The 22697-nt window shown below is 39.1% G+C and overlaps 1 protein-coding gene across 1 annotated transcript in view; it reads left to right on the top strand.

Moving 5' to 3' along the window:
* Positions 1–22697, top strand: part of rxfp1 (relaxin family peptide receptor 1) — a 139454-nt gene that overhangs the window by 93455 nt on the left and 23302 nt on the right. The window contains exons 4-9 of the mRNA XM_036127388.1: positions 9113–9218; positions 14738–14809; positions 15290–15361; positions 22108–22179; positions 22341–22412; positions 22596–22664. Coding sequence (XP_035983281.1) covers positions 9113–9218; positions 14738–14809; positions 15290–15361; positions 22108–22179; positions 22341–22412; positions 22596–22664 — 463 coding nt within the window. The remainder of the gene's footprint in view (positions 1–9112; positions 9219–14737; positions 14810–15289; positions 15362–22107; positions 22180–22340; positions 22413–22595; positions 22665–22697) is intronic.

Here is a 22697-nt window from a genome sequence, read left to right as displayed (position 1 = left end):
AATAACTGCTAACAGAAGCTACTTTTCAAAAACATGTAACTTGTGAACTCCATAGATAAAACAAGTGCTAAAAGAGCGTTAGGACAAAAAAAAGTAAATAGAAATAAAAGTGAAATACATAAATGAATATAGAGAAAATGATTAGATCAGTATTAAGACATTCATTAGATTCGGCAAAATTTTTGATTTTGCCATCTTTGGCAAGATGGCAAAATCTTCATTAGATTTTGCCATGGGATCAGGTCTGCCCAGACTTGAGCCATTGCTTTATGCTGCTATTGAAAATGGTTTTAAAACTCTGTTTTTAGTTTTAGCTCATTGGGGAGAGAGTTCCAGAGTTTGGGGGCCTTAAAAGAGAAAAAAAAAAACGTCCTAATGATACAGATCCCACTGAGACGCTCCGGTGATCTGGTAATGAGAAAACAGTCGTGAAGCAGGATTATTCAGACATTTAAAAAAAAAAATTCAAAATGCTAGCATTCATAAAATTTTCAAAAATGAAAGGTTTGCATGTGTTGTTGATGTCACAGTGATGCTATCATAAGGGTTTTCATATCCAAGATCTTAATTGCCTGATTATACGGTGGCTTCAACATAGAGGGGGAGGATGTAATACAGAAAGAAAGGTGTGACACAAACATTGCCTTCATATATAATAAAGCTGCTTTATGTGATAAATCCTTGTGTAAATAAATAAATTATTCAAGTTGTCTTGGCACAATTTTTGACAAGAAGTTTACAGCGTATTTACCTCCTTTCAAACTTTCTACTTTGTAGTCTTTTTTTAAATCCAAAATTACTCTTGTTCAATTTTCTGATGTTGCAGAGCAAACTGCACAACATATTTTCATGGTTAAGTACAGGAGAAATCTAAAGAAAAACTTTTTTACTTTCATAATTACCAGAAAAATATTGTTCAAGACCACCTTAATAGAGTGTGGAGGGAAAACCTTGGTCTTTGGGAGCTAATTCTAAAGAAAATAATGGCTGTTTAAAACATTTTCCTTGTAAGCATCCAGGATTAGACCTGAAACACGATAATAAAACAGCAGAACTCGTCACGCGTCCATTCCCTTCAGGGTTGTAATTATAACTTATAGTCTGACCAGTCTTGTCAGTACGGCGGCAAAGTAAATGTATCTGTTTAAATAAATTGTTAATAATACCACTCTCTTTGCCTTCTGCATTTATAATGTATTATAATGTCTAAGAGTAACTTACATGCAATGTCATCTGAAATTCAAATGTCACTTTCAGAATCTTTTTCACGAGACCAATTCCAGAATCGGTCGTTCGTTTACTTCTTTCTTCATTTTTTTTTTTGTGTTATGGAACCAGGAATTAATTGGCTGCCCTCCATCAGCGGCTGATGCACCACTGCAGAGTGAGAATTGGGGCCATCAGCTTCTTATTTCAAAAACCCAACTCATTTATTGCCAGTGAAAGATTCCCCAGCTGTACCCTCAATTACGACTAGAACAGCTGTAATCTCTTATCTGTTTAGCGTAAAAGGACCTCCAGCCATAATTGCCTATGCTTATTGTGGTCAGGCCCATGGCTGTGTGCACACTGATAAAATTGTTGCATTTCTTTTCACACACTGAAGACTGGACTGACTGTTAGACTAAGATAAAACCTATTAGAACATATTTAAATGCTTCTGTCAAACTACATATAGAAAAGGCTGTGATTGTGATCTGTGTTATATACATTCTTTTAGGATCTAACTTCTAAAAGTTCTCCATCATGACTTTTATTAAGACTAATCTCCATCCTGGCAGGTTATGTCCTCTGTTTGTGTTGCTGCATTATTTTAGCTGTGGTTCAGGGTATGATAAGAAACTACCAGACCTCTATCCTGGCCACAGTTCACATATTTAATGACTGTAGATGGCATTTTTTTATTATTTTTTTTACATCACTTTACTCAAAATCAACAGGTTTTTCCTCCTATCTCCTTTGATTTTGAATAGTAATCATACATGTTTGAGATCACCTCACAGTTTTATTTTACAGCTGGAAGGTTGTAGTGATATAGAAACTGAAACTTTGGTGAAACGTCTCAAAACTTTCATTTATAAGTATTTAGTTCAACTCAAATGGAAAACAGTAAATAACATAAATAGCTGTTATATTAAAAAATCTGGGATGACCCACATTGCAAAAATGGTTAATTTTTCCAAATTTTAGAAAACAGTTCATTTCAGTTATTTTATATGACGCCATTCACAACACTTGTAATCTGAAGGCACTTTACTAAGTCAGATCAGTTATTAGTTTTTATCTAAGGAAGCCTCCCTGACCCGTTTCCGTAGGTCTAACCTGGTCAGGGAGGCTGTGATGTGTCAACAATTTCCTATTCTCTACATTTCTAAACCCGGCATCAGCAACCTTTACAACTCTAACAGCCAATTTCAACCGGAACAAATTTACTTAAAGCCACATCAAGGTGACTCTACGAAATAGATTAACTTGTTCTTATACCTACTATGAGAAATATGTTTAGATATTTAGTCTGAAGAAAAAAAAAGTTTTTAAGTCAATGCATTTTCTCTAATGGAACATTTACTTTTTACAGAAAACACTATCAAAAAAGACAAAATACATGGATTGCAACCCTTACCCACAAGAAAATACTTCTTAAAAATATTTTTCCTTACACCATTACCGTCCTTCTTTGTGGAAATGTTATGCATGTATGTCATAAGAACATCAAGGAAAAACTGCAAAAGATAGAATTTTTAAATTACATTTTCATTTTAAAGCATTGCTTCTTTTTGGCCAATTAAGAGCCACAGAGGAGGGTCTAAAGGGCCATATGTGGCTCTGGAGCCGCAAGTCTAGACTAAGAAGGATTGTATTACAGTATAATCCACTTAACACGACTTTATGAGAAAAAAAAAGTTTAGGATGGCCTAGTCACAGCCCAGAACTAAATTGACAGAAAATATGCAGGTACAGCTGCAGAGGGCTGTGAACAGGAGATCTGCTCGCAATCTTTCAGAGTTGAGATAAAACAGAGGAAAATATAAAGTATACAGAATAAATTCAATTCAATTTTCAATTCAATTTTATTCATATAGCGCCAAGTCACGCCACACGTCATCTCAAGGCACTTTACAAAGTCAGATTCCATCAGATCCTCCAAGTTGGTCAGAAAGTTTCCTCTCTAAGGAAACCCAGCAGGTTGCATCAAGTCTCTCCAAGCAGCATTCACTCCTCCTGAAAGAGCGTAGAGCCACAGTGGACAGTCGTCTGCATTGTTGATGGCTTTGCAGCAATCCCTCATACTGAGCATGCATGAAGCGACAGTGGAGAGGAAAACTCCCCTTTAACAGGGAGGAGAACCTCCAGCAGAACCAGAACCAGGCTCAGTGTGAACGCTCATCTGCCTCCACCCACTGGGGCTTAGAGAAGACAGAGCAGAGACACAGAAAGCTCAGAAGCTCACATTGACCCAGGAGTACTTTCTATGGTAGATGGTAATAGTGGATGATCTGCCTCCCCTGATTATGTCACAGCTAACAGAACGCCAGACCAAGTGTACCTTCTATGAAGAGAAAAATGACAGAGAACAAAAAGTTAAAAGCTGAAAGAACAACAAACAATGCAGGTTGGAGAACAGTAGGAGAACTCATCAGAGTGAGAGAAATAGACTCTGATGTCCTCCAGAAGTCTAAGCCTATAGCAGCATAACTATAGAGGTAGCTCAGGGAATTAATTATATATGAATTTGATGTATTCTGGGAGGAATGTGTTGTCTGCATAGATGCTTGTTTTTCTTGCAATCCTCTGAGACACTTTTCTGCAGCTCCAATAATGGGTGTCAAGTGTCCAGATAAGTATTTTTCTACTCTGTTCCTTGACTATGAAATATAGAAACCCTGAATGGGTGTCAGTGGAAACCTGTTGGTTTTTCCAGCAGTCCAAACTGTTTCTTGCAGCATTTTGGTGTCATTTTTAGTTGCTGAAGCACAATAAAGAGTTATAAAAGTTCAAAGAACAAATTCCCTGGCAGCTGAATAGAAATGGATCTTCTGAGGCAAGTGAATCTTCCTCTGCTGGCAGTGAAAGTCCACCGAAGGTCAGGTGTGATGAAACTTTTACCCAGTCATGGGAGACAGGATAAAAGAGCTAAATCGGGATAATATAACTAAGAATGCAACATATAAACAATTGTTAGTGTAGATTTCTCCAGGACTGCTGGAGAATGAGAAATCATCATAAATTGCACTCAGCACAGCGATACGTTGCATCAATTTGAAAAACAGAAATGCAAGGTTCAGGTTGAGGTTATGTTGTTAATACCTGAAGGTAGATCTGCGTTACAGTGAGTTGAGAAAACAAAAGAATGGCGTCCGTTTTACACGCTGCACACGCGCTTTAACAGCTAACACATATCAGAATCCCAAAAATACATTTCAAAAAGTAATGGGGTTACTCGAGGCTCCAGCAATCTAAACGTACAAAAAAATCTAAAACCAAAGCAAGATGAATCATTATAAGAATAACTATACTAAAAATAAAAACAAATCAATAAAAAAAATTAGACTGCCCTAAACCATATAGTCTATTAAACGTGGAAAGTGTCTCTACATCCTATTCAATTCAATAACAGCTGCAGGGACAAAGTTTTAAAAACATTGTTTTTGACTTTCCACCCAGGGGGGAAGAAGCTGAAAGGTGCTGGGTAAAGGATGGGAGTCGTTTTTTTTTTTTTAAATGAAAGAAGCTACCCGCTGTATAGGCCTGGTGTACAGGGATAAAAAAAGACTGCGATAGCTCATCAATCAGTCTAGAGGACCAATGGACACATTTATTAAAAACACGGTTAGAATGGTTTGGCTGATGTGAAAGTATCAGTTTCCTTAAACAGAAAAGACGCTGATCAGGCTTTTTCCACACAGCGTCACAATCTGTCCTCAATGACCGTCCCCAGATATTTATTTTACCAAAGGGCCCGACCTCTGAACTTAAATGAAGACTGTGCATTTTGATTTACAAAACAATAATTTCTAAAAAAAAAATAAGTTGAACTTGTACTTTTCTTTGGCCCCTCTAGTTGTATGTAATATCCAGTCTGTGGTTTGTGTGTGCAAAACCCTTCCAGTGATATATGTATGCAGAGCAGCTTGTCCTGTAGCCCTGTGGGCCACAGCAGAATAGGTTCAGTTCAAACAGGCTGGGGCTCACCATCCATTCATAGACTGCCTTCATGTTCATGGATCCAGTCTCTCTTCTCAGCTCCCTGCCTGTTCAAATCTTGGCCATAATGAAAAAAAAAAGGCCTGACCAGTGCAACATACTCAGCATATGTAAGGAAACTGTCATCGGCCCTCTGCTCCAGGGCTGTCTCATCAACCTCTACGTACAGTTCACCACGAGGCCAGCATGCTTCTCTCATCACTGAAAAAAACTGACTAGTGCAGACAAAACAGAGACTAGAGCTGACCCAAAGCCTCTAATTCTATGTTGTTGTTTTTTCAGAGTCTTGTAAATACAAAGATCAGCAATGGTGATGCCTAAAATTGCGTAGTTAACAATATGAGGTGAGGGGCATTCATAAGCGGTCTTCTCCTAATGTCCACTGTCACCACAGCCGCCTTGGTGTCAGGCTTGAAGTTATTATCAGCGCACCATGAGCCCAGCTGTGCAACGTGTTCTTAAGATTTATTTTTGTCCTAATTAGGTAAATGACTGAAATGTCACCTTCAGACTTGAGGAACTTGACAGAGGCCCGTTAGGGGGTACAGTTATTAGTGTAATGGAAGAAGAGCCGGAATGAGAGTACACACCCCTGTGGAGCGCCTGTGCCGAGCCGGATGGAGTTCTTCCTCTGTTACGAGGTGCCGCTTGTATATCAGGAAGTTTTTTAATCTAAGCTTAAACAGTTTCCGATTGAGGAGATCTGGGATGGCAAATGTAGTGGGAAATAATGAAACCTGATTCTCCAGTTATTTATTGAATAAAGGAAACGGTGAATTGATGAAGTCCCAGAACTTTATTGAGAATCAGAGCTAAGATAAAACGGCTGCAGCAGCCTTAGCCTTCTGACTCCATCTCTGTCTTTCTCTCCGATGCTGACTAGCTCTCCGGCTCTTCCACCTTGCTACACCAGGCTGCAGCTTAGCCATGAGACACAAAAAAAACAACTCACAGTCCAATCATTTGCAATTCTGCACAGTAAATATGCACCAATGACCCCGACAGAGTCGAGAACTAGGGGAGAGTGGAGCCGACATGCAGGCCCTTGTGTCTCTGCTCGCATACAAAAGGTGAGAAATGACCTTTGGGAGCCAAGATGTAATTTTTCTATCCACAGCAAACAAATAGGAGCAATAAAAACAGACATGAAAGGGGATGGATGTAGATTTTAAATATGCATCGACTTCCTGTTTAATGTTTTATTGCGTGTTTCCTTATTCACATTTTCTGTATTTTTAACAATCATTGCTTTGACATTTTATTTTCAGATTTCTTTGTGTTAGGGGGTTTTTTTGTGCACAAAAACGATGTTTCAAAAACGGAGATTTTGGTTTCCTCTACATCTGCCCTTTGTTCATAGGACCATAATCTGAGCATATTTTCAGCATAAAAGAAGATTCTCTCTGAATTACATGTGACAGCTTTGGCCATATCAGCTCATTTGCCTTTAAAAAGGCATGTTGTATAATCAAAGCTATATGGAAACAGACACACAATAATTTAGGTATCCATGTGGTGGATTTCTACAGTGTTTTTCTCAAAGCTCAAAATAAAAATGTTCATCTCTTGAAATCCTGCTATGGACCTCAGCTGAGGTGTTTTTTGTTGTTGTTGTTTTTTGTCAGAAAATAAAGTGCTGACTCTTTGCACTCTTTTTTTATTACCATTTTTCATCTCATAAGCTGTTCGCTTTTCCCCAAGCGCAAGCCTCACACTCTTCTAGACCTTTAAGTTCCCTGCACAAAGAATATGGAGCTGAAATGGATGTTTCAACACGCACAACTTAATCCAAAACGATTTTTCCAGAGGGTCATAACCGACAAGCTCATTACCCACGTGATTATTCTGTTAGCCATTAGCTTATTTATCTGCTTTAACTCAAACCTGAAAGGCCATAAATAAATCGGTTATGCCTAGGACCCACATTAATCTGTTCATCAATGCAAGTTGCATAAACATATTAACCTATTGATTTTTAGCAGCGACATATTGCATGTGCAGTTATTCACATCTGTTTCCTTCTTAAACCCGTGTAGGTTCTTGTATTTTTGCAGCCAGCACCAACCATCCAGGTGTGAAGCTGAACTATACTTGTAGCAAATTGGCAACACGCTGTGAATGAGCTATTTTAAAATCATGAACCAGAGAAAATGACAATGTAATATGGAGGATTTCCTTTTGGAAATGCGCTATCTCTGTACTAGAGTCAAAGAAAAGCATCTGGCACGTTGCTTTTCTTCAAAGTAGCATTTTTAATGAGACATTACTTGTATATTTTAAGGCGTTGAAGTTCCTTTATGATCTAAGAATTATTACGGAAAATTACCAAAACAATAATAGAACAAAAAAACTATTTTAAGGCTGGTGTTGGAATTAATGCTAATTTTGCTGATTAGGATTCAGTTTCTCAGAAATATAGAATATTACATGAAATCTATTATTAATGTAGAAATGTTCAATGAGTAAGGCAAGTCAGCCATGGAACCTCTTTGCTAAAGAAGCACGCTGTTCACAGGTAACTACATCTGAGTATATTAATAGAAAGTTGAGTGTAAGGGTAAAGTGTGGTAGAAAATGTGCACAAGTAGTTAGTTTCTGTGTTAAGCCTCCTGAACCAGAAGCATCTGAAGCATACTACCATGGTTTACTAGAAACTTCACTAGCAAAGTTTGTTTTCATTTGGAAATTAAGGTCCCAGAGTCTTGAGAAATGAGGAGGGAGCCATTCAAATCCACGTTGCTTGAATTCCAGGGAGAAGTTTCCACAGTTAGTGAGGATTTATGCTGCTATGCTAACTGCTGGCGTTGATCCACGGTGTTTTATCATGTTCAAAGTCAGCGCAGCCATCTACCAGCTGTCCCTCTGCTAAAAAGGGTTATGGAGCTTTTGATTTTATTTTCCAGCAGGACCTGATACCTGCCCACTCTGCTAAAGGTACCAATACTTGCTTTAATGACCATGGTATCACTTGGTTTGATTGGTCAGCTACCTGGCCTGACCCAAACCCCGTAGAGAGTCTGTGGAGTATTGTCTAGAGGAAAATGAGACAGCAGAAGTGCAGATGAGCTGAAGGCCACCATAGAAGCAACCTGTATATCTAGTGCTGATCCCAGGTGCAGCGACTCCACCTTAATTGGAGCCGCCGCAGGTGTAACTGCTCACACCTTGATTACCAGGCAGTGCCAGGAGCAGAAGCAGAGAATGACATCCCAGAGACCGCAGACAGGCTTTTCTCATTCAGGATCAGATGCAGTGAAGTATTTTTGTTGAGTTAAGATATAAACACTTTAAACATATCACTGAACATTTCAGTAAACACTTGTATTAAAAGCCTTTATGTATTTTTGTTCTGCAGCAAATTGTGTTGCTTGTTGTATTTTATGTATCCTTCGGCCCACAACTTGCTGTAGCAGGTCTATCCCAGGGGAAGATGTGAAAAATACGTTTTCTAATCATTGGTTTCATTGAATGCTTCCCATAGAAACATTTATTTAAAAGACATTTTGGTTAAGTATGACTTTAAATGTCAATTTATTTTCAATGAGCTGTTCTAAAGCAAACCTATTATTAACTTTTTTTGTGTGTGGCTCATTTTGATACGTCGTCTAATACTTCAGAGTGTGACGATTTTAACCCGCTGAAATAAATAAATGTGCGGTTGTACTGACCTACATTTTGTCAGATCCAAAGTGTTATTGTAAATAAAAGCTGCGTTAACCTTTGAGTGTTTTAATTGAAATCTGCTTAATTATTCTTTTCCCCACCTGGTGGTTTAATCTTTCACCTTCGTTCCTCTTCAGCAGGTTGTCATTCTTACAAACGGCTCCACTCACAACTGCGCAGGATGACCCTTTGATTGACATGTCCTCTGATGTCCTTTTCCCGTCCCACCTCCCCTGTCTCTCAGTGCTCGGCGCCGTTCCTGAGCTCTGCCAGTGCCGAGACCTGGAGCTGGACTGTGACAGCGCTCAGCTCGGAGAAATCCCTGTAGTGGCGATAAATGTCACCGTGATGTGAGTAGAAAATAACACCTTATGTTTTAGGGCCTTTTTTTTTTTTTAGCTTCATAAAGCGCGAGCAATTCTCAGCAAGTCATTCTTCAAAACCTTTCACTGTCATGTTTTATTGGAAGTGTTGTCGTAGATGTCAGCCCTCAAAGACCCCATGTGGGGAAAGAAAGTGAGGCCCTGTCATTGCTGAGAAAAAAACAAAACAAAAAGGAAAAGTGTTATCTTTAGAAAGTGATCTATTACCAGGTCATCTAAATTAACGTCCACATAGGTTGTTATTTGCTCATATACTAATCTTATCATATGACGGACTGCATATTTTTTTCTTGAAGCTTTGTTTTAACAGTTGCAGTGGAGAGCAAGGGGAATTTTATACAAACTGCCAGTAACAGCCCATGAAATGATTTATAAATCAGGGATAAAATGCACAAAACACACAACAGATTGAATATATTGATTATATATTAAACAAATATGTAGAAGGCAGAATAATAAAACTGAGTGAAAAAGCAATTCAGTGGGTTATAAAATCACGTCTGGCAGCCATTATACAAAGCAGCATAATATAAGGGACTCTATCAGCCGCTAATAATATGTGGGGAATGAAAAGTTGAAGCTCTGAAAAAGTCCCGCAGCAGCACTTCCATCAGGTTAGGGTCAGAAACTTGACTGGGTCACGTTGTTAGCCATTCTGTTTTCAAATAACCGCTGTGCCTGGGATCGTCGTCCTGTTGGCGACCCAGTTTGAGCCTGAGCTCAAGTTGGCAGACACGACCTCAGAGCTGATCCCAGAATATTTCAGTAGGCAGAGGAGTTCATGGTGACTGCAGAGCGCCCAGATGCTGTGGCTTCAAAACAAGCTCAAATTCTTTCTAGTCCTTGACCATGACTGACAGTGAGTACAAGGTGTTTGCAGATCCAATTTGACCTTTGGACTTTTTCACATTTTGTCATGTTTTAACTGTAAAGTTGAGTAGTTTACTTTGATTCGTGTGATAGACAAACATCCATCCATTTTCTACCACGTCTATCCCTGTTGGGGTCGTTAGGGGTGCTGGTGCCCATCTCCAGCTGTCAATGGGTGAGAGGCGGGGTACACCCTGGACAGGTCGCCAGTCTGTCACAGGGCAACACAGAGACAGACAGGACAAACAACCATTCACACACACACTCACACCTAAGGAGAATTTAGAGAATTAACCTAACATTCGTGTTTTTGGACTGTGGGAGGAAGCCGGAGTGACTGGAGAGAGAATGCACAGGGAGAAAAGTCCATGCCAAAAGACTCAGGGTAGGACTTGAACCCAGGACCTTCTTGCTGCGTGGCAACAGTGCTACCCACTGTGCAGCGCCTAATAGATAAACAGTGACACATATTACTGACATGAGGCTAAAACATGGTTAACAAACCTTTTATTTATAATTAAGTCTGAAAGGGGTTATTTGCATATTCACTCAGATGCAAAAATACTGGGACTTGGCCGTCCATCTAAACTGACAGACTGAGCTAGCATAGCATTAATAAAAGAAGCAATGTTCTCTGTTTCTGTAATGCTTTCTTTGTTGTCCATGTACAGAAGTTTGAATTGCCTTGTTACTGAAAAGTGCTTTATAAATAAATCTGCCTTGCCTTGTAAGGCCAGCTATCTCAATTTCTCCTAGATGTTATGTAAATAGGTTGGTCTTCTCCAACTACCTGACGTCTGTGGACTTGAATCTGAGCTCTACCAAAGCTGACTGATAAACGCTCCATCTTCTATCACACCATAGCTGGGGGGCTACCTGGGACAGTGATTCACAGACTTACTTGCACTAACACACAAATGCAAACACACATGAACATAGCTATAAACACACACCTTTAATTCACCGCCTACCCTGCGCTTTTGTCTGCTCCTCTGCTTGCTTTCTACTTTAGCTGTAGCTTTCAGAAAAGTTAGATCAGACGCCTATTTTGGTTGTAGTTTTCATAAAAATGTGGACAAAACTATTTTAGGTCAGTTTATTTTTATTACAATGAAATAATTACATACTGTGGTTTTCTCTATTTTAGTTGTCATTTTCAGAAAAGTTGGACAAAGCTATTTTAGATTAATGACTGTTTATTTTTATTTCCCCTGAATGTTAGCGTTAAAGCTTGATAATTACAATGAAGCGAAATAAGTCTAGTGTTGAAGTTTAATGTTTTCTTTTCCTATATTCTGTTCTTCTGTAATGTTGTTCTGTTTATGCACATCACTTTGAATCCTCTTGTTACTGAAAAGTGCTTTGCCTTAAGACTGGAGTAGAGATTCACCTGGAAGCAGGTTAACAAGGTGCAGAGACAGTTGGGCAAAGCTGTAATTGCAGTGGAGGATTATTCTACAAAGAAATGACTTAGAGGGACTGAATACAAAATACACACCACATTTAACTTTTTCGTGAGTGACGTGAAGGACTTAAAATCCCAACAAAATGCTCTGACGTTTGTTACCTTAACTTGACAAAATGTGACAAGGGCAAAAGTATATGAAGGGGCATTTTAGTGACTGAATTTTTATAATTTTCTAAATATTCCTTGGTCTGACTTTTGGGGCGAATTTAGTATGTCCACTTCAGGGAAGATTGACAGCTGTCTCAAATGTCTTCTACTGGTGGATAATCTGTCTTGTTGTAGAACGATGGACTTCAGATTATTTGGAAATTACATCATAACCCTCCCAGCAACAATTGCTGCCTGCTGGTGCCTTTCCTGTTGGCAATGTGTCAACACAGACTTGCATGCTGCAGACCTATCTGCCGAATCTCCTGTTTAAACAGAAGTACTCGCACAGATTAATGATCAGATAATCAAATGGATTTGATCAGCAGCCACCATCTGGAACAGGTCCCTCTGAAAAATGAGGATGCATAAGGGTCAAATTACAACAGCAACAAAAAAGTTAGCTCTCACTCTTAAATTCTGTGGAAGGAACAAAGAAAAGGATTTTTTGTTCCTTCTCAGCTTTTCCATTTTGGCTTTATTTGTTTTTTTATGAAATAAAAATGTTGAACCTTCTGTCTTTTTGTAGCCTTCAGGTTAGATCTGACTAATTTTACAAGCTGGAACGATTATTATTTGTTGTGCTGAAATGTAAGAACAGAGGGTATTACATTATTTTCTCCGTTACTACCTCTATCTGTCACTTGGCCTGCAGTCTCTGAGTTTTCACAGTTTTACAGTCTGAAGGCTGTGAAGAGAGTCATTTGAGTCCAGAATGTGTCCCTGCTGCCAAATCTTTGTCATCATATTGCTTTGGGGATTTTTCCCATCGTGTCCTCCTCAGTATTCAAATCTTACCGATTTCATTCGTCACCGAATGAACTCTCTGTGGCTCACCTCACCAACATTTGTGTTCCAAATATTGGCAGCCGTCTTTTTAAGTTCATGAAATTTTAGACCATTTCTATTTCAGGGTGTTAGTTGTTCTCAGACCAATTGTAACGTCTTCAGCAAGTTGTTTTACTGACGACAGGACCTCTTACAGACATCCTGGCTTTATGCATCCTCTTCTCTGCAGACCTTATTTGATCAGCCTGGAGTTCATCAGCGTTTGCAGTTTTTATTAATGTTTTAATCTACTCGAGTTCTGGTTTTCCATTTTTTTTCCAGCTCTTTCTGATTTTAGTTTCCTCTTCAAATCATTTTGTATCATTTTAGCTGAGAACCCCATAATTTTTGGAACTCCTTTATATGTTTCCCCCTCTCCAGATCCACATTTTATTCAAAGTGCGCTGTTACGCTCAGAGAGGGACACACCATAACCGGCATGTTAAACATCTGCTGCCTTCACCCTTAAATAAGGGCCACTTGTTTGACACCGGCTGTTTCAGAGAATGAATTACTTCACCGACTGAACTCTGCAGCGGCGTTATTTTAAACGCACCCCTTTAAACAACGATTTTATAAGAAAAAATCTGCACAGTGCACGCCAAGCCTGTCGGGTCAGTTGATTTACACCTTCTGGTAAAATATGTGGAAGTAATAGCTACTACCAAAAACAGAATGTTATCATATTATTCTGTTTTATTGTGATTATTTTGAACACAGCTGTAAATCAGCAAGTGGAGTGTGTAAACTCTTTTTAGCATTTGTTAGGTTGTTGAATAGCTGAGCCCGTAGCTCCAGGATTCAAGCAGCTCTCCAGCTGGCCTTGTCACACATCATAACAGATGTTGAACGCAGCCAAAAGCAACGCAGCATATGTCTTAGTCTACACAGTATCAAGTGAGAAAACGGCACGAATAACAAGTAATTCAGAGTGAAAGAAAATCAAAGCAGAAACAAAGAATGGCTCAGCTGGAGTGTAGCTGAAAGCTGGTCCATTTGGACGTTTCTTTGATCAAACAACACAAGGAACTTGTTGTTTAACACAGTAGCAGCTTTCATTGAACTGGAAGACAAAGATTGCAAAGTGAAAGTGTATTGCTTACTGCATCACGAAATAGATAACTTCCATTTCTGCCGTTGATAAAAACATCGGTTGGTTGTATGCTGGTGAAGATTCTCAGTCATCCAGGTCATGGTCATTCCAAAAAAAAGTAAAAAACAAAGCAACTGGACTTGTTTTCCGTAGTTGAAGACGTTTTGCTTCCTCTCCAGGAAGCTTTCTCAATTCAAAAAGTCTGGAGTAATGTGCAAACTAGTATGCAGATAAATGTATCTGCATACTAGTTTAGAACATTGGACCAAATTATATTGATTTCTGATTTGCCCAAAGTCCATAAAACTAGCACCTTTAGAAGCCTTTCATAACTGCAAATGATGAAATGAGACTTTAATCATGTTTTAATCCATTAGAAGCTTTGGAAGCAACAAATAAATTAACTGGAAGAATTAGGCTCTCTTGATGAAACCGAGTTTCTAAGGTAGCTCAGCTGGATGCCAAGTCTGCCATGTTTATCCATTTCATTTTTTTAACTGCTGACTGAGTGCAAAAATCTATAATTTTATTATTTATTAGGCTTCCTTTGTTAGTTATGTGTGATAGATCATAATCTCTGGCTGCCAGTGTTATTTACAATGCCATTCTCGAAAAGAATGAAAAAATCATGTGGAAAAAGGGAAACATTAAGGACTTAGCGTCAGGGATGTGAGATGAAAATTGCGTCTATTAGAAATGGAGAGACGCTTTCTGTTTGGTATGTGTTAATGTTTTTCATAATACAAAGATCATTTTAATTTTAATTTCAGTTTTACATGGTGGTATGATGAAGCATTAACTCACGGGGGCTGGATGCACGCCTAAGGTTTCATGTTTTTATTGTAAAAAGAATCCAAAATCATGTATCATTTTCCTACCGCTTTGCTCTCATGCATCGCTTTGTGTTGGTCCGTCACATTAAAATATGTTGTGGTCGTAAAGATGATGTGGAAACATCCCAAGGAGGATGGATAGTTCTGAAAGGCGCTGCATATTTTTAACGATGTTAATGACTATAAAGTGGCCTGCACACTAATTAAAAATTCCATAATGTGATCATAATTCCCTCTTATCTCACAGGTCCTTACAAAGAAACAGACTTCAGAGACTGAAAGCAAAAGGATTCTTTAACTACCAAAGCCTACAGAAACTGTGAGTTTTCGTCGTCTCTCTCCTCTCCTCATGCACACAAACTAAAGTCAGTCAAACTATGAGCAGGAAACACAACAAAGGGCTAAGAAGACCGTTGGGCATGCTGGCAGTGACGATTGTTCTGCTGTGCATACGGATGCATTCGCCTCCGACTCTTGTCGTTTATCAAGCTCGCGCAGCGTCTCTGACAGTGGCACCGCGAGGACGGGTCTGATGCGCTGCCAGAACCTGTTTGGCTGCGTCAGGTGGCAAGCCCTCACTTTAAACTGATTGTCACACATATGGCTGGACACAGCTGTTGGTGGGACGATAAATTATGATGCTAAGATCCAAAGATATTGTCAAGATCCCAGATTTTACACAACTGGGCTGTTACCCTTAAATGTACATTCTTTCAGTCAGCCAGTATTTTCTCTGCGTCTGTTTTGGTTTTCCCATTAATTCATCAACCTCAAAGATGTTTTCGTGCTTCTTTTTTAGATATCTACAGCACAACAATATTCAAGATGTGAGTCCTGATGCATTCAGAGGGCTTCATAATCTAACAAGACTGTGAGTAAAGCGACAGTTTCGTTTTTGGCTGCTTGGCTTTAATCGTTCGATGGGCTTTTAACACCTAACAGACGTCTGGTGTCACAACAGGTGTCCTACAGTAAGCATGGTGGTAACTTTTGTAGAATGGCTTAGTACAAAAAAAGTAAAAGTTGTTGTGATAAAGCTATGTGTGGACAGTTTGACTGGTGTGACAGAATGTGTACCGTGGAAAATGTTTTGACTGTTACACCACTGCAGCGCATTTAAACCCTGGCAATTACTGTATTTAAACAGGGTTTGCTTATGTGTATAAAAGTGAGACTATCATCTGGCACCAGTGTTCATTTGTCACTGAGATGAATTACAGCGAGAATATAACCCTGAGTGTTTTTGTATTTTGTTTTTCTACAGATTTTGAAGTCTCTAAATGGAAATAAATATTATTACTGTGATTTATGACCTTTGAAACTCTTATATCCACCCAGTGGAGCAAGGCTTGCTTGAAAAACAGTATAAATAAATACATTGGCGTTTCTGGCATGATAAGTTAAATGCGGCACAAAAACTCTACACCTCTTAGCAGCAACACTTTTTTCGTATGGGTGATGCATACAACCTGACTTTGACCAATTTTAAATTAAACAGATAAATTAGCATAAATCAGCCCACTAGAAAATCCATTTTATATAAGCTAAATGTGATTTGTTTATTATACATGAAATTACAAATAAAGGCTCACTAATATTTATTTATTGAACAGAAAAGATTCACATCAATCCTTCAATGAGCTAGCAAGGACAACCAACACTAGATTAATATTCCCTTATAGTTTAGATCTTCCTATGTTTTATTTTTGTTACATTTTCCTACATTTTATTCCAACTATTTTTTTTTACTTACTTTTATTCCATTTTTATTCTCCAATGTTTTAATCATGTAAAGCACTTTGCTTGTCCTTGTACTGAAATATGCTATACAAATAATGTCACCTTGCCTAGATGGTCGCAGAACGTAAACGTAACGTCTGCGTTTCCAGCATTTTGATTGGACGATCCGAGCTTGGGGCCGTATGATTTGTGCCCCACGGCTGTCTACTGAGAGCATGTTGGTCATGCTCACTGCGATTTCAGATGTTCATTATTTAAACAAACGTTGCTGGGCCGGCCCCAATATCAAGGCACATCAAGAGGATTTAGCTACTGAGCTTTTCAGTCTTCTGGCCGACTTAGATATATAGACACACATGTTTGTAACAGAACTTTTTTTACAACTTTTTTTACTCTATACAGAATCAATTAAATTCAATTCAATTTTATTTATATAGCGCCAATTCATGAAACATGTAATCTCAAGGCACTTTACAAAGTCAAGTTCAATCATATTATACAGATTGGGTCAAGTTTAATCATATTATACAGATTGGGTCAGATTATACACGTCTCACTGATTATTGCGAACATAGAGCTCACAAACATCTGGTGGGGCCCGGCCCCACTCGCCCCAAATGCAGAGACGCCACAGAATAAATATTAACATTCCAGGCTTTCATAACTTTTTTTCCCTGACTTTACAGGTTTTAGCTACATGTGCCTTTAACTCTGCGCCTCTGAAAAGGTTGCATTGTTTGAAAACTATCTTCACAAGAGAACGGAAGGTGTTGCTGCAGCGTGCAGGCTAAGCTGGGCAGATCTGCTGTGACGAGCTGAGGTGTCAGAGCGGGGTGCCAAAATCTGAACCGGAGCAGAATTTACTTTTCTGGTGACTGCAGATGAATGAGCAGAGCCGACAGGCAGGCAGCGACACAGGCTGGTTTTCGCAGAGATAGGAAGACTAGTAAGGGAGGAGCAAAGCTGGCTGATGTTCAAAGAGGAAAAAAAAATTGAGCTCACAGAGGCTGGAGACCTGAAGCAGATGCATAGCATGGAAATTACTGAAAACTCTGCAAGACAACAAAGAGTAGCCAGCAATCACATAATCCCTGAAGGAATAACGGTCGAACGGTTTCAGAGCTTAGTGGTTATCCGTGCTGCAGGGGGTTGATTAGTTATTTGTTTAAGGCTTAAAGGTGGTGAAGAGAAATGCAGCTTGTCACACAATCAATGAGGGAGAAAAAGACATACAATTGAAACCAGATATCTGCATATTCTGCATTAAAGGAAACTTTGTCATTTCTTCTCCCGTTGTATTAATTAAGCAAAAGTTTTCATTTTTAGGTTAGTTAGGATTACCAAAATCAGCTCTATTAAGGCCCGGAGCAGCTAATCAGGAGGACTGGGACAATTCTCGGTGGGCTGGTCTGATATTTGGGCCCCAGGGGCCGTTGTTCTCATCTTTTCTTATTTCGGCCGCTGACACCGTTGAGTGGATCACGTCGCTGCGCTGCTATCCCTGCCAGCTCTTTGATTCTGTTCTTTTCCCCGCGCACCCTGACGTAACGTCAGTGAACTCGGTCATTGGTGCTTGACAGGTGTAGACAGAGCAAGAGGGCGCAGTGAAGAAAGCTAGAATTAAAGAGGAAAGCTCAGAAAACAGCTGCTAAATGTGCAAAAATTGGCAGCTTTTTCAGTAAAATTAACTCGTGGTTTGAAACGTCAAATGAGGGCGATGAAATAGGAAAGGAAAGATGTTGAACTTTGCCTGCAAACCAACGTGCAAGTTAATTACCAAGTCTCTGAATTTTGTGATGTGGCGCATAACGTAATGTTATATAATGTAATGCTTCTTTGTCAGGTTACTGTGTGGCTGTGACTGCATGTCAATTATTCAGAGGTGTCAAAAGTATTCACATCTATTACTCAAGTAGAAGAATAGATACTAGGGTTTAAAAATACTTCTGCAGAAATAGATGTATCAACTGTGTAAAAGCACTGGTTTATAAGTATAAAATTAAAAGTAATTTAAGATTAAAAAAAATGCCTTTAAGGACAAAAGCTTAGACCTCCCACATCACAGGCCTATAATGCACTCCCCCACTCCCCAAAAAAGGCAATTATCACTACTAGTTTATTATGATGGTAATGTTGAAATACATTGAAATCGGCTGTTTCACCCACATACATGTCTATTGAAAATTAACCATTTAGTTAAATGCAAACATATTGAAGGACCAAATAGGTGCAATACTGAGCATCAATTTCATGGAGCAGAAAATCTGATGTCTGGTTGTAAGTATTGATGTAAAAAGTCAAACTTCAGAGACATATTTTCAATAACCTCTTATTTGTTATTATTTGAATGTAAATGAACAGCCAAGCGTAGCTGCAGGAATTGATGAGGGCAACAGATGTCAGATAAGAAAAGGCTATTACAAAGGTAGTCTTGTAATACATTACCCCTTGTCTATATACAGCACACTGTCAAAATGAAGAATTAGTTAAAGTGGTTAATCAGAAATGAATAAAAAATGAAAAATAACTAAAGATCCCAAAAATGCTTGTTCTTCTACGTTTTCTTCTTTTAATTTGTTTTTATCTTTTGGGCGTTTGGCAAACAACTTGATGCCATACTAACTGTCTGAGTAGCGCTATTTATCCGGTAAAGAATAACCAGAAATTATTATCCAAGTAAGGTAACAAAGTATTTTTACTTAGTTACTTGACACCTCTGCAATTATTACCAAATAAGCACTAATACTGTTTTTAAATTTTTTTTTATAAATGTAACTATATTTTTAATAATTATATTTTTAAATTGTTTGATATTCACAGCTTTAATGAACCAACAGTGGAGAAAATAGCAAGAATGACAATCCTGACAGTTTGGGGGGTTTCAGACCAAAACTCCACTAGTTGGATTTTATCGTTGTGCAGATAAATCCAACTTCTTATCACAATACGGAATTTTTGAAATGATACTATAGGCTTTAAACTATCCCCACTATCTGCTAGATGTCAGAGCAGTTAGATAGATTTTTTTCTAATTCTAGTTTGACTTTGTTGTCGTTAAGCCACTTTATATCCACTTTGACCCATTTGTGCCCAAGCTTCAACATCCTGTCAGTCTTGAGATGTTCCTCCATTTCCTTCCAACAACAGAAGCTTAACACAACAAGATGCCGCCACCTTGATGCTTTACAGTCGGGAACTTCTCCTTTTTGCTCCAAATGCAAGGATGCTGGAGATCAACTGATCTCTTTTGATTTTTCCTTGATGTCAAGAGGAAAAGTGTTTTCAGCCATGCTGTGCAGCCCCAGCCTTTCTAGACAACCTCTGAAGTAATTGGAAAAGTCTTTGTCAAATGAGACAGTTTGAAGATTACCTGGACACGTTTCTAGAAATCTGAGTGAACAGGAATATGTTTTAAACCTTCAGTGACCTTTGTACATGAAAGGTGTGTTCTCTGCACCTTTCTCAGTGGGACATGTCCTTGAATGTGCCACAGAGGCCAGGAAGTCCGCCTTTATTCATTTTATCTGTATGGAGGGGGAAAAATCACATCCTCCATCGAGATCACCCTGTTGGTCTTTTGCTTTCTCCTCAATTTTCAGCTCTGTAAAACTCTATTCCTCTAATTTAGAGATAAAGACTAAAATAGATTATAGGTGGCTTTTGGAGTAATGAATGGTTTCATTTTGTACTGATTTATGTATGAAGCAATGTAAGATATCAAAACAAAACTGCTGTTTGACAAATTATGTGAATGATTCAAGTACATTAAATAAAACATCCCAGTCATGAGTTTTATGATGCAGTTCTGTTCAGACGTTTAAATACGCTCTTGATGATCATGAAAGATGAAAGTCATACAAGTTTAGGCTTTCAAAGCTGCATTTAAACTGTTCATTTTCCAACCTAGAGTGCTTTTAAAGTTAACCTGAATTATTTTCCTAAACAGGAAATGGGTCCTCAGGTTTAAATTTACCGTCAATTTTTTTCCCAATTCCTGCAGGGTCCAAATTAAACAGACTCAGATGCTTACATACGTCCACCCTCACTGCTATCTAAATTAACGTCCCTTAGCAAATTCCACCTTGACAGCATGCGTTTTGTGGCTATCAATAAGCCCCTGCCATGATTCTGGCTAGATATTTCACCGCTTTTCTTATCAGAGTTGGACGAGCTTGTTTAAATTGATTGCTTTTGTCTGGCACCGACCTGACTTTAATTATAGTTCATATTTTCCCGCAGCGTTGAGGCCAGAGCCATTCAACAACCTTAAAGTAAGCATGATTTGTCCTTCATTGTCCTTCAGGAACAGCGCATTTTATCCAAGTTTAAACCATCTGACCTAAACTGCCAGCCTTATCTGGGAGAAAATACGTCCGAATGATCAGAAGCAGTCCAGGATCCGCCAAGTCCATCATCATGATCAGCTCCTGGTCCAAAATCAACTCCTTCAAGGTTGAGTCAAATTAGTTCCTTCCTACATGGACGAGCCGAATGTTTTCTGAAGAAAAAAAAATGGTCAGAGGAGACAAACGTTGAGCTGTTGGGCCGCGGGACAAGAATGGACCTTTTTGAATTTGAGCCACTGCACCAGCATTCAAGCACGGCGGTGGTATCATCATGCTGAGGGCAAGCTTTTCTGCCAGCGGCACTGTTTGCTTTGCACCAAGTGGATGGGAAAATGTTGAAGGAATATTATCTCCAAGCACTTTAACTCTACCTCCGATCTAAGTCCAGGCGGTTTAAACTCTGGAACATCTGAAGGCTTCAACTGGGTCCCAAAATAAACTTCCACAAAGTCGGGTTTCTGAACGGAAACATTCAGGCTTTGGAATGGCTCCACCCTCGACACCTGCGTGGATTATTCTTTGAAAAATAAAGGCGATGAAAAAGAGTGTGTTACTGGTTTAACTTGCTTTGTGACGTTTATCCAGATACTCATAGAGGTGTACAGTATCAGGAAGTAAGTACCGTATTTGACCTTCTGTGGTTCAATCTGAAAAACTCACAGAGAAAGAAATGGCAATTAGAAGGATTTTATTGATACAATATTTTAAGTCTTTGGCGCTCAGACCTCGGCAGGAACATTAATGCTGAATTATACTTTAATATGCATAAGTAGATGTATGAGAACAGGGATGTTCCCCCCCAGGTCTGAAACTGGTGGTGGAGTGGAGATAGAAGAAGTTTGTTCAGTCCATATGGTGATCTGTTTAAGATAGATGTCCAACTTGATAAACACAGGTTGCATGAACTGTCCATGATGAGCAAGCTTGAAGCGACTGTGGAGAGGAAAAACTCCCCTTTGGGAAGAAACCTCTGGCAGAACCGGGCCCAACATGGTGGTCTTCTGCCGGACCAATAACAGGCGATAGGGAGTGCTGAAGACTGAAGGGAGAAAACACTTTGATGGGTTGAGGATGGAGGAACGTCTTGGAAGCTAGATGAACTCAGCTATGATGGTGGAGAAGGGGTTGGGGGTGGGTTAAATCGGACATCTGATTCGAAATCCAACATGCAATCCGTTTGCGCTTGCTAGTTAGCAGGCTGAGACGTGGATTTGAAGTTGCTTTTAAGATGAGCGTGGGATGCTGATTGGCTTCATGGAGGTGCGGTTCGTAGCTGATTGGCTCACATCAGAGGCGTATCGGACTCTGATTGAATGGAGGCAGGCGATGAGTTTCTTCAATTGAACTTGCGCCTTCAGCTTCATATTAAAAAAGATACAGTAGGATTACATTAGTAAAAGCTCAAATCATATGATATTTATGCCAGCGATGAGTATATTTAAAGCTGCTGACTGATACTGTAAATGCAGGCTTAGCTATACGTCGTCATTTTACACAAAGCGCAATATAATACTTGATTTTATTTTTTCAGATATCTGAGCTACAACAGGATAACCGTCTTGATGCCAGGAGTGTTTAAAGACCTGCACAAGCTGGAGTGGCTGTGAGTCTGCAGCTGTGTTGCTCTATTGTTCGCTTTGTTCCTCTATTTGGCTCCTTTCACTCTTATATCACAAATCACACGCAGCTCTGCTGGTGCAGTTTTATCCGAATCAATGAGCTAAAAACGAGGCAGGAAAAATAATCTTTTTTTATTCTTTTCAGGATCCTAGAAAACAACAAAATCCATCAGATATCCTCCATGACATTTTCAGGACTGGACTCCCTTGTTTTACTGTAAGTTTCTGCTTCTAAATTATATATATCTTATTCTGTCTTTTTTACTTTCAGCCGATGTTTCCTTGGGATTAGTTGAAGCGGCTGTTTTTCAGCGCCGTCATTCCCCTGCTAAGAGCAAAAGTCTTTGAACGCGAAGCATAAATGTGCGACACCGTGTTTCTTTTTGTCTCTGATTGACAGGGTTATGTTGAACAACTCTCTGACAAAGTTGGATGACATCTGTCGGGAAATGCCCAGACTGAACTGGCTGTAAGTGGGATGTCAGAAAACCATCCAGAACTG

This window comes from Fundulus heteroclitus, chromosome 23 (genome assembly GCF_011125445.2).
Source record: "Fundulus heteroclitus isolate FHET01 chromosome 23, MU-UCD_Fhet_4.1, whole genome shotgun sequence".
NCBI lineage: Eukaryota > Metazoa > Chordata > Actinopteri > Cyprinodontiformes > Fundulidae > Fundulus > Fundulus heteroclitus.
This window is presented reverse-complemented; position numbering and strand designations above follow the sequence as displayed.